This window comes from Oncorhynchus masou, chromosome 20 (genome assembly GCF_036934945.1).
Source record: "Oncorhynchus masou masou isolate Uvic2021 chromosome 20, UVic_Omas_1.1, whole genome shotgun sequence".
In the NCBI taxonomy this organism is placed as follows: Eukaryota; Metazoa; Chordata; class Actinopteri; order Salmoniformes; family Salmonidae; genus Oncorhynchus; species Oncorhynchus masou.
The window spans coordinates 8,553,977-8,572,285 of record NC_088231.1 but is presented as its reverse complement, the minus strand read 5'-3'; the positions used below and the strand labels follow the sequence as shown (position 1 = coordinate 8,572,285).

The 18,309-nt window shown below is 45.1% G+C and overlaps 1 protein-coding gene across 1 annotated transcript; it reads right to left on the bottom strand.

Moving 5' to 3' along the window:
* Positions 1-806: 806 nt before the first annotated feature.
* Positions 807-15,179, bottom strand: tmem132a (transmembrane protein 132A). The gene is made up of 11 exons (XM_064925885.1): positions 14,986-15,179; positions 14,533-14,756; positions 14,121-14,330; positions 13,343-13,881; positions 12,855-13,007; positions 12,353-12,548; positions 10,263-10,406; positions 5,407-5,609; positions 3,641-3,860; positions 1,991-2,182; positions 807-1,711 (listed from the first exon to the last, which is right to left on the bottom strand). Exons 1-11 carry the CDS (start codon positions 15,116-15,118, stop codon positions 896-898), a joined length of 3,030 nt encoding a protein of 1,009 aa, XP_064781957.1. The 5' UTR covers positions 15,119-15,179; the 3' UTR covers positions 807-895.
* Positions 15,180-18,309: the final 3,130 nt, after the last annotated feature.

The window sequence follows — 18,309 nt, the reverse complement described above, 5'->3', positions numbered from 1 at the left end:
GTGACAGGAATATATAGTCAATTGTCCTAAGAATGTTGATTTTTATCAACAACCTTTCTCTCCTGAATAAAAGGGCACCGTATTCCCTACATAGTACACTACTTTTGACCAGGGCTCTTAAAAGGGATTAGAGTGCCTATTCGGATGCAGCCTTAATGGTCCATGCTTTGATCTGACTGCCCCTCGTTCTCGTCTGTAGTAGTCTCATGAAGTGATATTACCCTGGGGTATGATGTTATTTTCTCCTTCTCGTCTGTAGTAGTCTCATGAAGTGATATTACCCTGGGGTATGATGTTATTTTCTCGTTCTTGTCTGTAGTAGTCTCATGAAGTGATATTACCCTGGGGTATGATGTTATTTTCTCCTTCTCGTCTGTAGTAGTCTCATGAAGTGATATTACCCTGGGGTATGATGTTATTTTCTCCTTCTCGTCTGTAGTAGTCTCATGAAGTGATATTACCCTGGGGTATGATGTTATTTTCTCGTTCTCTTCTGTAGTAGTCTCATGAAGTGATATTACCCTGGGGTATGATGTTATTTTCTCGTTCTCTTCTGTAGTAGTCTCATGAAGTGATATTACCCTGGGGTATGATGTTATTTTCTTCTTCTCGTCTGTAGTAGTCTCATGAAGTGATATTACCCTGGGGTATGATGTTATTTTCTTCTTCTCGTCTGTAGTAGTCTCATGAAGTGATATTACCCTGGGGTATGATGTTATTTTATCGTTCTCGTCTGTAGTAGTCTCATGAAGTGATATTACCCTGGGGTATGATGTTATTTTATCGTTCTCGTCTGTAGTAGTCTCATGAAGTGATATTACCCTGGGGTATGATGTTATTTTCTCCTTCTCTTCTGTAGTAGTCTCATGAAGTGATATTACCCTGGGGTATGATGTTATTTTTTGTTCTTTTCTGCAACCTCCTTTGCCTCCTCCTCCTCCTTCGCCTCCTCTTCTCCTTCCTCCCACTCTTCCTCCACCACTCCCTCCACGTTCATGTCCTTCCTCTTCCTCCTCTCCCTCAAAGCGCAGGGCAGACAATTCACCAGGAAGAGGAGTGCGGCGAGGCAGAGGAGGGAGAGAACTGCCCCGAAACCCACCTCCATCTCTTTATCCTCCAGTTTCTCCTCCCTCTCTCGCTCCACCCCGGGAGAGAAGTACACCGCGCTCTCTTCGTGATTCGGGGTCAACACCGCTCTCTCCAGGTCGTTCCTGGCGATCATCCCATCGCCGGCCTTGTCATAGTAGTCGTCGCCGCTGACGGCAGTGACGTTCCCTATGATGATGTCATTGTCTGGGAAGTTGCTGTACTGAACATCCCTGTCAGATGACTCCATCAACATGTCCGAAATGTTGAGCAGCTCCAAGTTCGCCTCCTCGCTCCCCATTGGACGAAGGTCAGAGTCCAGGTTCACCCTGATCCAACCAGATCCTTTAGCCAGCCTCCTGGTCCCGCTTCCTTCCTTCGGATTGGCCAGGGCCCCGTCGACGGAGTTCGCCATTGGCTTGCAGGTGGTGACCAGGAGTTCTGCTTTCAGTAAAGGCCCGCCCCCTTCGCCCTGGGCTACGACGCGCAAAGACGGGCCGGGCGTCACGGCGACCACGGTCTCTGCCAATGAGGAGAGGCGCAGGGCGAAGGTACCACGGCTGAAGGCGGAGAGCAAAGTGGCACTATCATCACTGAACTGGAGCCAGACACTGATGGACGCTTCCTAGTGGAGAGAGGGGGGAGATAGAAGGACAATGGAGAGAGAGAAGGGGGAGGGAGCGAGAGAGAAGCAGCAAGAGGGGAGAGAGAAGGGCAAGGGAGAGAGAAGGATCGGGGAGGGAGAGAGAGGGTGAGAGAGAGAGAGAGACATGTTCAGTGTCATGCTATACTGAAGCACAAATGTCCTACCACTAAATATAAAAAACATCCCACTGAAGTTACTGTTATGTAAAACTAAAACGTTTTAGTGAAGTTAGTGGGTCAAGAAAAACACAGAACTCACCTGCCCATGGTTGTAGAGAATGTTGTATGCGGTCACTGTTGCTGTGACAACAGCAGGGTGGGCAGGGCTTGCTTTGATTGACATACCGAGTCCTCCCACAACCTGCACTGAGAGGTCACCAGGGTTCACGGGTTCAGAGGTCACAGTGACATCACAGCTACCCAGCACACCGTCCCATTGGCTTGATATGACCTGAGAGACAAGAGAGGGGTGTCAATAAAGGTACTTGCTGTTTGTATCTTGTTCAAGTTTACTTTCCATAGGTAATAAATATATTGGAAATCTTACTCCTAGTCTCATGTGATCTACTCCCATTTGGTGAGATCTCATCTTTGGTAATGACCATCCGTCACCTAAAATTCACCATGCTATTCAAAATACAACATCATATTACTTGTTCGTATTATAAACTCAGCAAAAAAAGAAACGTCCCTTTTTCAGGACCATGTCTTTCAAAGATAATTTGTAAAAATCCAAATAACTTCAAAGATCTTCATTGTAAAGGGTTTAAACATTGTTTCCCATGCTTGTTCAATGAACCATAAACAATTAAATGAATATGCACCTGTGGAACAGCTTACAGACGGTAGGCAATTAAGGTCACAGTTATGAAAACTTAGGACACTAAAGAGGCCTTTCTACTGACTCTGAAAAACACCCAAAGAAAGATGCCCAGGGTCCCTGCTTATATGCGTAAACATGCCTTAGGCATGCTGCAAGGAGGCATGAGGACTGCAGATGTGGCCAGGGCAATAAATTGCAATGTCCTCGCAGTGGCAGACCACGTGTAACAACACCTGCACAGGATCAGTACATCCGAACATCAAACCTGCCGGACAGGTAGAGGATGGCAACAACAACTGCTCGAGTTACACCAGGAACGCACAATCCCTCCATCAGTGCTCAGGCTGTCCGTAATAGGCTGAGAGAGGCTGGACTGAGGGCTTGTAGGCTTGTTGTAAGGCAGGTCCTCACCAGACATCACGGGCAACAACGTCGCCTATGGGCACAAACCCATCGTTGCTGGACCAGACAGGACTGGCAAAAAGTGCTCTTTACTGACGAGTCACGGTTTTGTCTCACCAGGAGTGGTGGTCGGATTTGCGTTTATCTTCGAAGGAATGAGCGTTCCACCGAGGCCTGTACTCTGGAGCGGGATCTATTTGGAGATGGAGGGTCCGTCATGGTCTGGGGCGGTGTGTCACAGCATCATCGGACTGAGCTTGTTGTCATTACAGGCAATCTCAACGCTGTGCATTACAGGGAAGACATCCTCCTCCCTCATGTGCTACCCTTCCTGCAGGCTCATCCTGACATGATTCTCCAGCATGACAATGCCACCAGCCATACTGCTCGTTCTGTGAGTGATTTCATGCTAGACAGGAATGTCAGTGTTCTGCCATGACCAGCGAAGAGCCCGGATCTCAATCCCATTGAGCACGTCTGGGACCTGTTGGATCGGAGGGTGAGGGCTAGGGCCGCATGGCTTTCGACCTTCGTCTCTCCCGAGCCCGTACGGGAGTTGTAGCGATGAGACAAGATAGTAACTACTAACAGTTGGATACCACGAAGTTAGGGGGTAAAACAAAACAAAAAACAAAGTTGACAGTGAGAGGATGTTTCTTTTTTTGCTGAGTTTCTGGTACTCACACGAACAGAAGTTTTCCCCGGGTGTAGACCAATCAGATTGCTCTGCTTGTCGAGGACCGCCACGCGTGGATTCTCTACCCTCAGCCAATTACGGACCAACTCTGTGGCATCCACAAACCAATCAGAGGAGCCCAGCAGGTAGGTCAGCTGCCCCTGGCCCCCCTGAGCACTGAACTGGGTCAGAACCTGAACCGTGGACCTCTGATACACTGGAGAACAGCTGGGGAGCAGGGAAAGAAATGGAGGGAGGAAAAGAGAGGTATGAGATGGGGGTATGAGAGAGGGGGTGGGGGGTCGTGAGAGAAGGATGGATGGATGAGGAGAGAGAGATTTTATACACATCTGAATGTGGCATAGAAGCTGGGCAAAACCAGAAATGGAGACATTAGCATAAATATGTTGAAGGTTGGGGTAAATTCCATTTAAATTCCAGTCAATTCAAAAAGTAAAACAAACTCCAATTCAAATTCCCATTTTTCCTCGTGAAAACCATCGAAGATAATTGGAATTGGAATTATGGTGTACTTTCTGAATTGACTGGAATTTAAATGGAATTGACGCCAAGTCATAATGTTTTGTTTGTGTTTGAGTTTTTGAGTATGTGCCATCTAGGAATAAGAGCTGGATAATGCAGAGAGCCTATTTTAAGGCACTGGGTTAGAGAATTAGTAGTCTCTTCTACCAGCTGTTTGCCTGTAGTGTTTGTATGGTGAATGACGCTTTTTGGCAGTAGACCTTGCGTTTGTGTCAAATCGCACCTTAATCCTTATATAGTGTACTACTTTTGACAAGGGTCCATATGGCTCTGGTCAAAAGTAGTGCACTATATAGGGAATAGCGTGCCAAGTGGGACACATCCCTATAAATGTTCTACCAGACATTCCCAGTGATGTAAAGTACTTAAGTAAAAATACTTTAAAGTACAACTTATGTCGTTTTTTGGGGTATCTGTACTTTTCTTTACATTTTGGACTACATTTATTTCACTATATTCCTAAAGAAAACGCTGTACTTTTTACTCCATACATTTTCCCTGACACGCAAAAGTACTTGTTACATTTCGAATGCTTAGCAGGACAGAAAATGGTCCAATTTGCACATTTATCAAGAGAACATACCTGGTCATCCCTACTACCTCTGATCTGGCGGACTCACTAAACACAAATGCGTTGTTTTTAAATGATGTCTGAGTGTTGGTGTGACCCTGGCTATGCGTAAATAAAAAAATACAATTGTGCTGTCTGATTTACTTAATATAAGGAATTCTTTATTATTTGTGCTTTCACTTTTGATACTTCAGTATATTTTAGCAATTACATTTAGTTTGATACTTAAGTATATTTAAAAGCAAATACTTTTTGTCATTTTCTATTAAGGTATCTCTACTTTTACTCAAGTATGAAAATGGAGTACTTTTTCCACCACTGGGCATTCCTGGTTCGGTGTTTCAACCTCCTGCTCTGTTTTGAGACAGATAAAGATGGAGTAGGAAAGGGGATTATGTTAAAAGGAGACCAGGAGGTGAACTGGGAACAGATTGCCAGGCCATCATTGTAAAAAATAATTTGTTCTTAATTGACTTACCTAGATAAATAAAGGTTCAATAAAAACACATAAAAATGGAAGTTCTAACTGTTGTATTCCCCCTCATTCTATCAACTGCTCTAGGAATCTTGATGTTAATGACATGGCCATGTCTAATCCTGCTTTATGTCATTCCTGCTCAGTGTGTCTTCATCTCGACGCACGCACGCCCAGGGACTCACCCGTTCTCCGTGTCGTGGTTCCAGCCATCGATGGCGCTCAGCTCGTTATCGGACAGTGAGACGCGCAGCGGGACGACAGGAGCCCACACCGACAGACATAGGGAACCACTGAGCGTGCCCAGGAGAAACTCCACCCCTACGCAGGTGCTGCCCACCCCTGATTCACTTCCGTCGACGAAGAGGGTTGAGCAATCGCTTGACACCTGTTGAATCAAATCAGAGGGTGATAATGGGAGTGGAGGATTGTGTGTCAAATCAATCCAAACAAATAACATTTTATTTGTCACATGCTTAGTAAAACAACAGGTGTACACTAACAGTGAAACGCTTACGTACGGGCCCTTCCCAACAATGCAGAGAAAAATATAAAAGTAATAACAAGAGGAATAAATACACAAGCATACAATACACAACTGTTTGAAATAATCATACCAACCGTTCTATTTGTGACGTGTATTGAGTATATCGTATGCTTACTGTTCATAGTCTGTATATAGTTATTATGCCAAACGTTCCTGGAAGTTGTACTAAATTTGCCAAAATATGAAGTATAGATACTATTTCCGTACTTTAGGCCTCATAATGCATAATTTTAAGAAAATGTCAGACAATATGCAGTCAAAGTATAACGAGAGGGGATTCAAATTCATTGTTTTGACTAATTATGACAAATGTTAAGAACATGTATTAAAGTCATTTATTTTCAAACAAGTTACCTTACACGTTAAATTGGCTGACAATTGTTTACCTACGCTGTCCTTACGAACCACATAGGGACATACTGCTGTAATGATACGCTAACGTTAGTTGGCTACTTATACTTCAAAATTGCCAGTATATTAACTATAGGCTATCTACCTCACTACCCAATGTTTTTTGACTTGATTATTCCCGTAATTCTTAGTTTAGCTAAATGGTATAGTCGTTGTGCATTCTTAATGGACATTCGGGTGCTTTCATAGATTTGCTCTGGCTATCTAACGTTACTCCGATAACAGATATCAGGGTAACGTTACTCTCGTCTGAGTGTACCAGAGCGCAGAATATTGAATTTGCCAACGCTCAATATCAGTTGAATATGGTCGGTGTCAATAAATGGCGGCAAAAAAAGCGTAATTAAATTGTTGCCAGCAGCACAGTTACAGCCACCAACGCTCTGGATAACATTAAAACTGCCTAACCAGCTCTGCTAGGGCGAGTAAAATGGCCAGAGTGGTCTCATTTGTGTCTGGAAACAGCTAGCGAGCCAGCCAACGTTAGCTTGGGTGCTTGACAGCCGCAGTAAGGTCAGAACGCTCAAATCAACCCTACTCCTCGTCCTGAACGCTCCGTGAGCGAAACGCTCTGAATTTACAAATGGACAATCTGACAACTCTCTGAATTTAAGAGTGCATTCTGGCATTCCGGATTGAATTTAAGATCACACCCAAAGTCGTAAAATGTCTAACTAGTCATTTGTTATGCTAACAAGCTAGCAAGAGGTTGCATAGCAACAACATCAACTTCCGGTAAACATGAGAAGAGCTCGTATGCTCAACTGAAAGCATACTGTTCGTTTACAGTATACGAACACGAACTAATAGTATTGTAATGAAACAAGCAGGGAGCAGGTCTCGTTCTAGCCCGAAGTCCAGCGAGCTATCGACTGCCGCAAAACCATGCAGGTGCGGCAGAGTCGATTTACACGCATATAAACTCAGGGTCGTTACACTATGTAGTATATACTCATTATGTATGTAGTATACAGTATGTTAGTATGGGTATGGGGAACACAGTTACTATGTGGAACACAGCTAATGGGTAAAGATAACTTTGCTAAATACACAGGGTACCAGTACCCAGTCGTAATTGAGGTAGATATGTACATGTAGGTAGGTGTAAAGTGACTAGGCAAAAGGATAGATAATAAACATTAGCAGCCACATATGTGATGAGTCAAAAGAGTTAGTGCAAAAGTGGGGTCAATGCAGATAGTCCGGGTTGCTATTTGGTTAACTATTTAGCAGTCTTTTTGGTTGGGGTAGAAGCTGTAAAGGGTCCTGTTGGTTCCTTACTTGGTTCATCGGTACCGCCTGCCGTGCAGTAGCAGAGAGAACAGTCTATGACTTGGGTGGCTGGAGTCTGACAATTTCTGGGGCCTTCCTTTGACACCGCCTGGTATAGAGGTTCTGGGTGGCAGGAAGCTCGGCCCCAGTGATGTACTGGGCTGTATGCATTACCCTCTGTAGAGCTTTGCAGTCGGATACCAAGCAGTTGCCTTATAAAACGGTGATGCAGCCAGTCAATATACTCTCAATGGTGCAGCTATATAACTTTTAGTGGACCTGAGGCCCCATGCCAAATCTTTTCAGCCTCCTGAGGGTGAAGAGGCGTTGTCGTGCTTTCTTCATGACTGTGTTGATGTGCGTGGAACATGTTAATTCCTTAATGATGTGGACACCGAGGAACTTGAAGCTCTTGACCCGCTCCACTACAGCCCCGTCGATGTGGATGGATGCTTGGCCTTCCGTTTCCTGTATTCCACGATCAGCTCCTTTGTCTAGCTGACGTTGAGGGAAAGGTTGTTATCCTGGCACTGTGCTGACCTCCCTATAAGTTGTCTCATCTTCATCTGAAAACGTAATGATGGTGTCGGAGTCATTTCAGTCCCAGGGTCCTGAGCCTAGTGATGAGCTTGGAGGGCACTTTGTTGTTGAACGCTGAGCTGTAGTCGATGAGCAGCATTCTCACATAGGTGTTCCTCTTATCCAGGTGGGAAAGGGCAGTGTGGAGTGCAAAAGCGATTGTGTCATCTGTGGATCTGTTGGGGCGGTATGTGAGTGGGAGTAGGTCCAGGGTATCAGAGATGACGGTGCTGATGTGAGCCATGACCAGCCTTTCAGTGTTGCATGGTTCAGTGTTGCATGTCTCGAAGCGAGCATAGAAGGCATTTAGCTTGTACGGTAGGCTTGCGTCACTGGGCAGCTCGCAGCAGGGTTTCCAATTATAATCTGTGATAGTTTGCAAGCTCTGCCACATACAACAACTGTCAGAGCCGGGGTAGTAGGATTCAATCTTCGTCCTATGTTGACGCTTTGCCTGTTTGATGGCTCGTTGGAGATCATAGCAGGATCTTTTATAAAACGTCCAGATTAATGTCCCGCTCCTTGAAAGCGGCAGCTCTAGTTTTTTTTTTATGTCAGAGCAGATATTGCCTGTAATCTATGGCTTCTGGTTGGGATATGTACATATGGATACTGTGGGGATGATGTCGTCGACTCGTCAATGCACATGTTAATGAAGCCGGTGACTGATGTTGTTAACTCCTCAATGTTATCAAATGAATCCCAAAACATATTCCAGTCTCTGCTAGCAAAACAGTCCTGTAGCTTAGCATCCGCGTCAATGTCCCACTTCCGTAATGAGTGTGTCACTGGTACTTCCTCTTTGAGTTTTTGCTTGTAAACAGGAATCAGGAGCATAGTGTCATGGTCAGATTTGCCGGAGGGGGGGGGGGGCAAGGGAGAGCCTTGTATGCGTTTCTGCGTGAGGAGTAAAGGTGAACAAGAGTTTTGTCACCTCTAGTTGCACAGTGACATGCCTGTAAAAATGAGGTAAAACATATTTTAGTTTCTGTGTATTCAAATCAGCAGCATCTCGTATGCGCCACCTCTGGATGAGCATTTTCTTGTTTGCTTATGGCCATATACAGCTCGTTGAGTACGAACTTAGTGACAGCATCGGTTTGTGGTGATAGATAAACAGCTAGGGAAAAATATAGATGTGAACTCTCTTGGTAAATAGCAGTGGTGGAAAAAGTACCTATTTGTCATACTTGAGTAAAAGTCAGGATACCTTAATAGAAAATGAAAAGAGAAAGTCATCCAGTATAATCCTACATCAGTATATTTGAGCAATTACATTTACTTTTGATACTTAAGTATATTTAAAACCAAATACTTTTAGAGTTTTTCTCAAGTATCAAAAGTAAAAGCATATATGTTTTACATTAGTGGATAGCCAGGGGCACGCTCCAACACTCAGACATCATTTACAAACTAAGTATGTGTTTAGTGAGTCCGCCAGATCAGAGGCAGTAGGGGTGACCAGGGATGTTCTCTTGATAAGTGTGTGAATTATAATATTTTCCTGTCCTGCTAAACATTTGAAATGTGACGAGTACTTTTGGCTGTCCGGAACGTAATGAAGTAAAAGTAAAAGTTGTCATAAATGACTACTTAAGTAGTACTTTCAAGTATTTTTACTTAAGTACTTTACACCACTGGCAAAAAAGTATGGTCTGCAGCTAATCATGAGGTATTCTAACTCAGGCGAGCAAAAACTCGCGATTTCCTTAACATTAGAGATCGCGCACTAGCTGTTGTTAAAAGGAAAACACACCCATCTTATTACAGTCGTTCAGGTCTTGTTGATAGGATAGTCTCAAACGGAGCTAATCCAGTTGGTTCTCCAGTGATTTTACATTTGCCAATAGAACAGACGGTAGAGGCGGTTTATCTGCTCGCCAACACAGTCTCATCAGGATGCCGGCTCGTTTTCCTCTCTTGTTTGCCTTTCTCTTCCTCTTTTGAGTCCCAGGGATTATGGCTTGGTCCAGAGGTACCGACGTCCAGATGTGCCAACTGGCGGAAGTAGAAATTGTCATTCAAATCGAGGTTAGTGATTGCTGTTCTGTTGTCCAGAAGCTGTTTTTTTTTTGTCATAGGAAATAATGGCGGTTAATATCAGCATAAAAAAACTCACAAAATAGCAGAATTGTTCAGGAACCCGTAAAACAGCTGCTTTCCACTGCTGTGCCATCTTTTGTGTGTGAGTGTGTGTGTGCGTATACAGTATGTACAGTCGTGTCTGGTTACCTTGATGATATCATCGTTGGACGACTGACACTTCACCGCCGCGGTGATATCAGACACCTTCCCATCATGCCCCACTGCCAGCACAATGACAGGAAGTGACACGGGCTCGCTGGTCAAGATGGCCGTGTTGATGATCATGCCAATCTGTGTGTTGATGACAACAAGTTTAGTTTATTGGCCTTATTTAGGAATAAACAAACTGAGCTTTTTAAAGGCAAAAACAGTTTCACCGAAACACTAAGGGACCGTAGATGTATGGAGATGTACAGTGCCTTGCGAAAGTATTCGGCCCCCTTGAACTTTGCGACCTTTTGCCACATTTCAGAATTAAAATATAAAGATATAAAACTGTATTTTTTGTGAAGAATCAACAACAAGTGGGACACAATCATGAAGTGGAACGACATTTATTGGATATTTCAAACTTTTTTAACAAATCAAAAACTGAAAAATTGGGCGTGCAAAATTATTCAGCCCCTTTACTTTCAGTGCAGCAAACTCTCTCCAGAAGTTCAGTGAGGATCTCTGAATGATCCAATGTTGACCTAAATGACTAATGATGATAAATACAATCCAGCTGTGTGTAATCAAGTCTCCGTATAAATGCACCTGCACTGTGATAGTCTCAGAGGTCCGTTAAAAGCACAGAGAGCATCATGAAGAACAAGAAACACACCAGGCAGGTCCGAGATACTGTTGTGAAGAAGTTTAAAGCCGGATTTGGATACAAAAAGATTTCCCAAGCTTTAAACATCCCAAGGAGCACTGTGCAAGCAATAATATTGAAATGGAAGGAGTATCAGACCACTGCAAATCTACCAAGACCTGGCCGTCCCTCTAAACTTTCAGCTCATACAAGGAGAAGACTGATCTGCAGCCAAGAGGCCCATGATCACTCTGGATGAACTGCAGAGATCTACAGCTGAGGTGGGAAACTCTGTCCATAGGACAACAATCAGTCGTATATTGCACAAATCTGGCCTTTATGGAAGAGTGGCAAGAAGAAAGCCATTTCTTAAAGATATCCATAAAATGTGTCGTTTAAAGTTGGGACCTGGGAGACACACCAAACATTTGGAAGAATGTGCTCTGGTCAGATGAAACCAAAATTGAACTTTTTGGCAACAATGCAAAACGTTATGTTTGGCGTAAAAGCAACACAGCTCATCACCCTGAACACATCATACCCACTGTCAAACATGGTGGTGGCAGCATCATGGTTTGGGCCTGCTTTTCTTCAGCAGGGACAGGGAAGATGGTTAAAATTGATGGGAAGATGGATGGAGCCAAATACAGGACCATTCTGGAAGAAAACCTGATGGAGTCTGCAAAAGACCTGAGACTGGGACGGAGATTTGTCTTCCAACAAGACAATGATCCAAAACATAAAGCAAAATCTACAATGGAATAAACATATCCAGGTGTTAGAATGGCCAAGTCAAAGTCCAGACCTGAATCCAATCGAGAATCTGTGGAAAGAACTGAAAACTGCTGTTCACAAATGCTCTCCATCCAACCTCACTGAGCTCGAGCTGTTTTGCAAGGAGGAATGGGAAAAAATGTCAGTCTCTCGATGTGCAAAACTGATAGAGACATACCCCAAGCGACTTACAGCTGTAATCGCAGCAAAAGGTGGCGCTACAAAGTATTAACTTAAGGGGGCTGAATAATTTTGCGCGCCCAATTTTTCAGTTTTTGATTTGTAAAAGTTTGAAATATCCAATAAATGTCGTTCCACTTCATGATTGTGTCCCACATGTTGTTGATTCTTCACAAAAAATACAGTTTTATATCTTTATGTTTGAAGCCTGAAATGTGGCAAAAGGTCGCAAAGTTCAAGGGGGCCGAATACTTTCGCAAAGGCACTGTATATGGCTATCGCATGATCCTTTATTCTACTGCATAGTACATACAGATGATGTAACAAGAAGAAGCAAATACACCGTGGGCCAATTTCCCTTCCTAAGAGTTCTGGACTAAGATGCACGTTTTTTTTTCCTGACTAAGAGTTTTGGACTAAGAGGCATGTTCAATGGACGACTCTGTGTCCCCGGGGAAACTGGCCCTGATTTAATAAAGTTCTTACCTACCTCAGTTATGGGAGAGATGCCCACTATCTCTCTGTCAGTGAAGGAGAAGCTGCTCACTACTCCGCCGCGTGGTGTCGGAGGGTTATTACGGCCTGAGTACTCCACCCACCAGCTGGCCGACACAGTCATGGCAACCCCGAAACTCCTTCGCAAGCCGTCTACTGACAGACAGGCAACCTGCTGCAGAGCAGCGGGACTGAGGGAGAGGAGGCGGGAGGACGGCGACGGGAGAAAGCGGAGGAAAAAGGGTGAGGAGTGGGGAGGAGAGAGAGCGAGAGTAGGGAGAAGAGTGGGGAGGATAAGAAAAAAGCCATTTGATGGAAATAAATCACATGTGTTGGAATATTCAATAGAGTAATTTTCTCTCACATATGTGGTATCACATGCATGCCATTTTGATAATGTGTCAAGTCACAAACCGGTTAAATTGAATATGTTCCTTCTCTGAGGTAATATTGTACCTGAGTAATATTGTACAGTAATATATATGATGAAGTAATACCTGTCGCTGTCCATGTGTCCCGCCAGTTTGTGGCAGATGATGGAGATGACGTCATGTTTGGAGCCCTGCGTTTTCTCCAGGTTCACAACCCAGAGGTCAGAGTTCAGAGAGCGCTGGGCAACCAGAGACAAAAGGCCTTTCTTCACCTTCAGTCTGGAAGAGACACATACAGATATAGCGTGACTTACTGTTTGTCACTCTGAATAAGGGCGTATCAAAAGTGTATCAAAAGGTGCCCGGGGAGCTGTTGTTGGGGGGTGTTACGTGGGCACAGCGGCAGACTGGCATCTAGGATTTGATACCAACCCTCCGGTTGCCAGCTCACTTCCTGACAGATTTTTCCCGTCGGACCCAGGATTCGAAGTTGCAACCCTCCGGCTCTCCTCTCTAACCACTAGGCGATCTGCCGGCCCCAATGTACATGTACTACGTACTGTGTTGCTGGATTATCACTTACGTCACAGAGCATCACGTAATAAAATACTTACCGGATAACAACAAACTCTGCACTGAAATTGGTCCTCAGGTTCACAGAAATCCCTATTGGCTGTCCCGTGCGGACCGGTCCCCTGCGATAGCGAATCAGCACATTGGAATCCAACCGTAGCTCCTCCTCTTCCTGTCCATTGCAACAGTCTATTTCCTCTTTGGTCCTGTTGGCCTCTTTCCCCTTATTGTACTCCCTCAGAGTCACAGCTCCTATATACATCAACTGTCTCTGAGACTGTGGTAATTTGTCTTCCACACACCTAGGGGGTGCTAGTTTGATGTTGGACGCTGTGCCGAACAATGAGTAGTACAACTGGATGCGGTCTCCAGTGTGGGTGGGGCTATATCTGAGGGCGCCTGGGAAGGGGATGCCACCAGCTCCACCGACGACAACACCCTCGTGCCGTCGTCCCCGATTGCGGTGTCGGTGTGTGTGTCTGGCACGCTGGTTGGGGCCGAGATAGGGCTGACTGGTCTGGTCCGCCTCAAACCAGTCCTTAGGTAGGGCCAGTGTCACCACACACAGACCCAATGGAGGCTGGGAAGGAGAGAGGAGAAATGGATGAAGAGAGGGATTGGTGAGCGTTTGGTGTCACACGTTATATAGAACAGAACATTTCAGTGTGTTGGCCAGTGTAACAAACACACAATACAACATATCCATCATTCCGAGTCCCGCTAGAGTTCCAAAGAAAACGTTTAGTCTGGTCTCAGTCTTTTGAATGGTCACAGGTGATGGTGGCTGAATATAGTGTGTGCCCGGACGCACGCACACACCTGTGTGATACACGAAGCCCTCTGCTCCTCGGTCTCTTTGAAGGCGTGGAGGGTGATACAGCTCCCTCTGCTGGTGTCCCCTCGTACATGGAACAACACCCGCACCCTGTACCTCTCCTTTCCTCCTTCATCCCTCTCTCTCTCCACGTGTTTAGAGAGGAGAGACGCAGACAGAGGAGGGGAGAGGGGGAGGATGGGCCCAGAGACCAGCTGAGGAGTGAGAGAAGGAGAGCGAGAGCAGGTTACACTGTTAGAGAGAGGGTTAGAGGAAGATCTCTGCGTTACATATTATCCTGCTACTTCTTAGGACACAGGAATAATACAAAATCTATGGAACTAATTCTTTAAATGTATAAGCAGAGATCTACAGCATTCTGCTGACTGTCAATGAGCACAATCCCAATTGATTTACCTGGCTGACAGAGTAAGGCCCGAATGAAGCCCGGACCCCCGCTTTGGAGGCTTCCCCAGCCGGAGGCACCATGAGCAGGGACTGGGAGAAGGCGAAGGGGCTGGAGTTGGAGAACAGTGAGCCCAGATCAGCCTGCAACAGGGGCAGAGAGTGCCAGGGAGGGGGGACAACGATTTTGGCCGGGAGGGAGAGAGGGAGGGGAGGCTGGGCATGGGATGTGTGTACTGGTGGATGAGAGAAAGAGATCGACAGAAAAGGAGAGGGAAATATTGATATGTTTGTATCTCTTCTCTCTGGTATATTTCACATCAATTTCACATCAATTGTAAATCACAAATATCAGTTATTTTAAACACATGAAAAAGTTAGCAACTACATTTTTGGTATGTATACGCTCATAAAAAAACATATATCAATGCAATATATTTTTGGAAGAAAAATAACCTCACTCACCGACTGCTAGGAGCGAATAGAGCGTGAGTACCTTCACACCCTCTCTCCCCCACAATGCACTGGGGCAGCTGAGCTCAACCATCACTGCACCCCTGAAGGATCCCAAAAACCCACACAACCCCAAAAGTGTCATAACACCCTTACAGCTCTGAGGCGTTGAGAGGCGTTGTGATGGTTTAGGTTCACACGCATGCAAAAAAAATGCATCCTGGAGGAGGCTACATTGAGCACGCACCAAAAACCATCTTTCATAAACCAGCAGCTCCTACATCATAAATATCTTCATGAAACGGTAGGCTCTAGTGGTTGACACCAGTGTCCTACTACTACATGAACCACATATGCGCTGACAGCACCTCATATAATTACAACTATCAAAACTGAAACGTGACATATGATATTTTACATAATTCTGTTATGTAGTTATTGTCCCCACCTGGCTGTGCTTAACAACAGAAGTCACCAGGCAGGTGTTGTCCTCTCATCGGGGTGGTGATGACCCAGAAATAACATACCCTCTGATGCTTTCCTCCTCTTCTCTTTTTTCTCTTCACTCCCTTCTGGCTGTCTCTCTCCCTCTCTCTCTCTCTCTCTCTCTCTTTCTCTTTCTCTTTCTCTCTCCCTCTCCCTCTCCCTCTCTCTCTCTCTTTCTCTTTCTCTCTCTCTCTCTCTCCCTCTCTCTCTCTCTCTTTCTCTCTCTCTCTCTCTCTTTCTCTTTCTCTTTCTCTCTCTCTCTCTCTCTCTCTCTCTCTCTCTCTCTCTCTCTCTCTCTCTCTCTCTCTCTCTCTCTCTCTCTCTCTCTCTCTCTCTCTCTCTCTCTCTCTCTCTCTCTCTCTCTCTCTCTCTCTCTTCTCTTCTCTTCTCTTCTCTTCTCTTCTGCACCTGTGTCCAGGCTGAGTTTCTCTTTATTCCAATGCCACGTTTGTTCACTTCTCTTTCACGTTCTGTTATTGCATGTTCAGGGCTTCAGCTCCTGTCACTGTTCCAAAGTTTATTTTAAAGTGAAGTCTTCTTCAGTTGGTTGGTATCTGGTGGTTGTAACTGCAGAGAAGCTTATTCCAAGTCCAATGCAGAGAGATTCTAGATCATGAAAACACTTTTGAATTCAGTTATTGTTGTTCCTCTTTTCTGGCAGTTGAGAATTCTTTCCCTCTATTTTTGTTGTGGATCTCTTTGATCTCTAGGTCTTGTCGAGGTGATGCTCTCTCTTTTCCTCCCTCGCTCCCTCTCTCTCTCTCTCTGTGTGCCAGATTCACACAATACGGATTTATTCATTTGAAACGGTGAATAATCCCTCCCCCTCCCTCCCCCTCCCCCCCTCCTTCCTCCTCTCCCCTCTTTCTTACCTACTCCCCCCTTTCTCTGCAAGATTGATTCACCTTAAATGTTTAGCTAAGCACTCCCCTTCCCCCAGTCTTTATCTCTCCATCCATCCCTCGCTCTCTCTTCTCATCTCGGAATGATTTCAACTCTGTTCAGCATCAGATGGTCTATGTATCTGCTGCATTAAGCCGCTCATGTTTAATAGTTGAATCATTTTGAGGCTTAATTCTAAATGCGGCGCATCAGGGGTTTAAACCACTCTCCTCTACACAGTCAGTCTCTTAAAGTAAATAAATCCCTTTCAACTTTTCTTTTTTTCCCCCAGCTAGTGGCCAGTCTGTTTTATGTTTTCTTTCTCTCTCTCTGTGACATTAACACTTCCATACTGTGTCCAAAATTATTTTCTGGTCAAAAGTAGTGCACTATGTAGGGAATAGGGTGCTGTTTTGGATGCAGACCCTGTGATGGGGTTTGCTACAGAACACGGATATGCCTCTTTCTCTCCCTCTATGCTTCTGTCATCAACACATCCAACCTATCCCTTGTTAACCCTCTGCATTTTCCTCTCACTATCCTATATGAACTCCCTCCCTCCCTCCCTCTGTATTTCCTTTCATAATCATGGTTTGATTAAATGATAGATCTGTAAGTGAACCCACTAAACCTTTCTCCCTGTGCCTATTGCCCCACCTCTTCTCCTATCCTCCTCGCTTTCCCCCAATCCCAATCTCCCTCACCACTCTCTCTCTCTCCCCCGTCACTCTCTACACCACCATTCTCTCGCGCTCTCTCCCCCGCTACTCTCTCTCTCCCCCACCTCTCTCTCTCCCCTGCTACTCTCTCCCCCACCACTCTCTCTCTCTCCCCCGCTACTCTCTCTCTCTCCCACCTCTCTCTCTCTCTCTCCCGCTACTCTCTCTCTCTCTCCCCCACCACTCTCTCTCTCTCCCCCCGCCACTCTCTACACCACCACTCTCTCGCTCTCTCTACCCCGCTACTCTCTCTCTCCCCCACCTCTCTCTCTCTCTAACTATGATAGTACCGGCATTCCCCACCACCGTATAAACACCCACTACTCCATGATTTCATGCGACTCCTCTGATTCCCCCATAACAGTCCTCTGACGGCAGCCATTACAGAACACAGATACTGTACACACAAACAAAACTGTAGGTGGGTGTTGAACATTTGTCTAGAAATATGTTTGGATGAGAGGAGGATGTATAACAAAACTAAAGGGGGAGAGGGGAGGATGACAAGATAGAGAGATATGGAGAGGGCTCAGAGAGAGGCGCAATATTCATTTAATTCTGGGTAGTTTTGATCCCTCTCTCCGCACTTCTGTGCAGTGATACACCAGTAATAAACCGACAGAAGGGGCTTAGGGACAATGCCTGCTCCCCAAATCACACCCTATTCCCTACACAGTGCACTAAGTAGAGCACTACATAGAGAACAGGGTGACATTAGAGACGCAACCCATGTCCCCAACACGGGCGGATTAGCGTAAAGCCCATAGCATTACATTTCACCAAGCATTCTCGTATTGCTAGTCGAATCGTAAAACACTCCCAGTCGTCTTCCTGGACCCATCTCTTTCTCTCTTCTTCTTCTTCATTCCCCCTCCTTTCTTGTACCTGGCATCCTGGCATTATTAATTTATGGCACTGACTTCCTTTCTCTCTACTTCTCCCCGTCTCTTTTCTTACCATTTTTCTTTTATCTTGGTCAAATCAAATTGTATTTGTCACGTACACATATTAGCAGATGTTAAAGTGGGCGCAGCGAAATGCCCATGTTTCTAACTCCGGCAGGGCAGTAAGTGTTTAACATTTCAATATGAATACACAAATAATCACACGGCAAAAAAAAAAGGTCAAAACAAGAAATGAAGAAATATCAGAACGAGCAGTATAAGATGAATGTTGGTGAGGTGTTACTACATCCTAGTAACGTGGTCATCTTTATTTACACGGACTGAACTTCACTGAGTACAGGCAT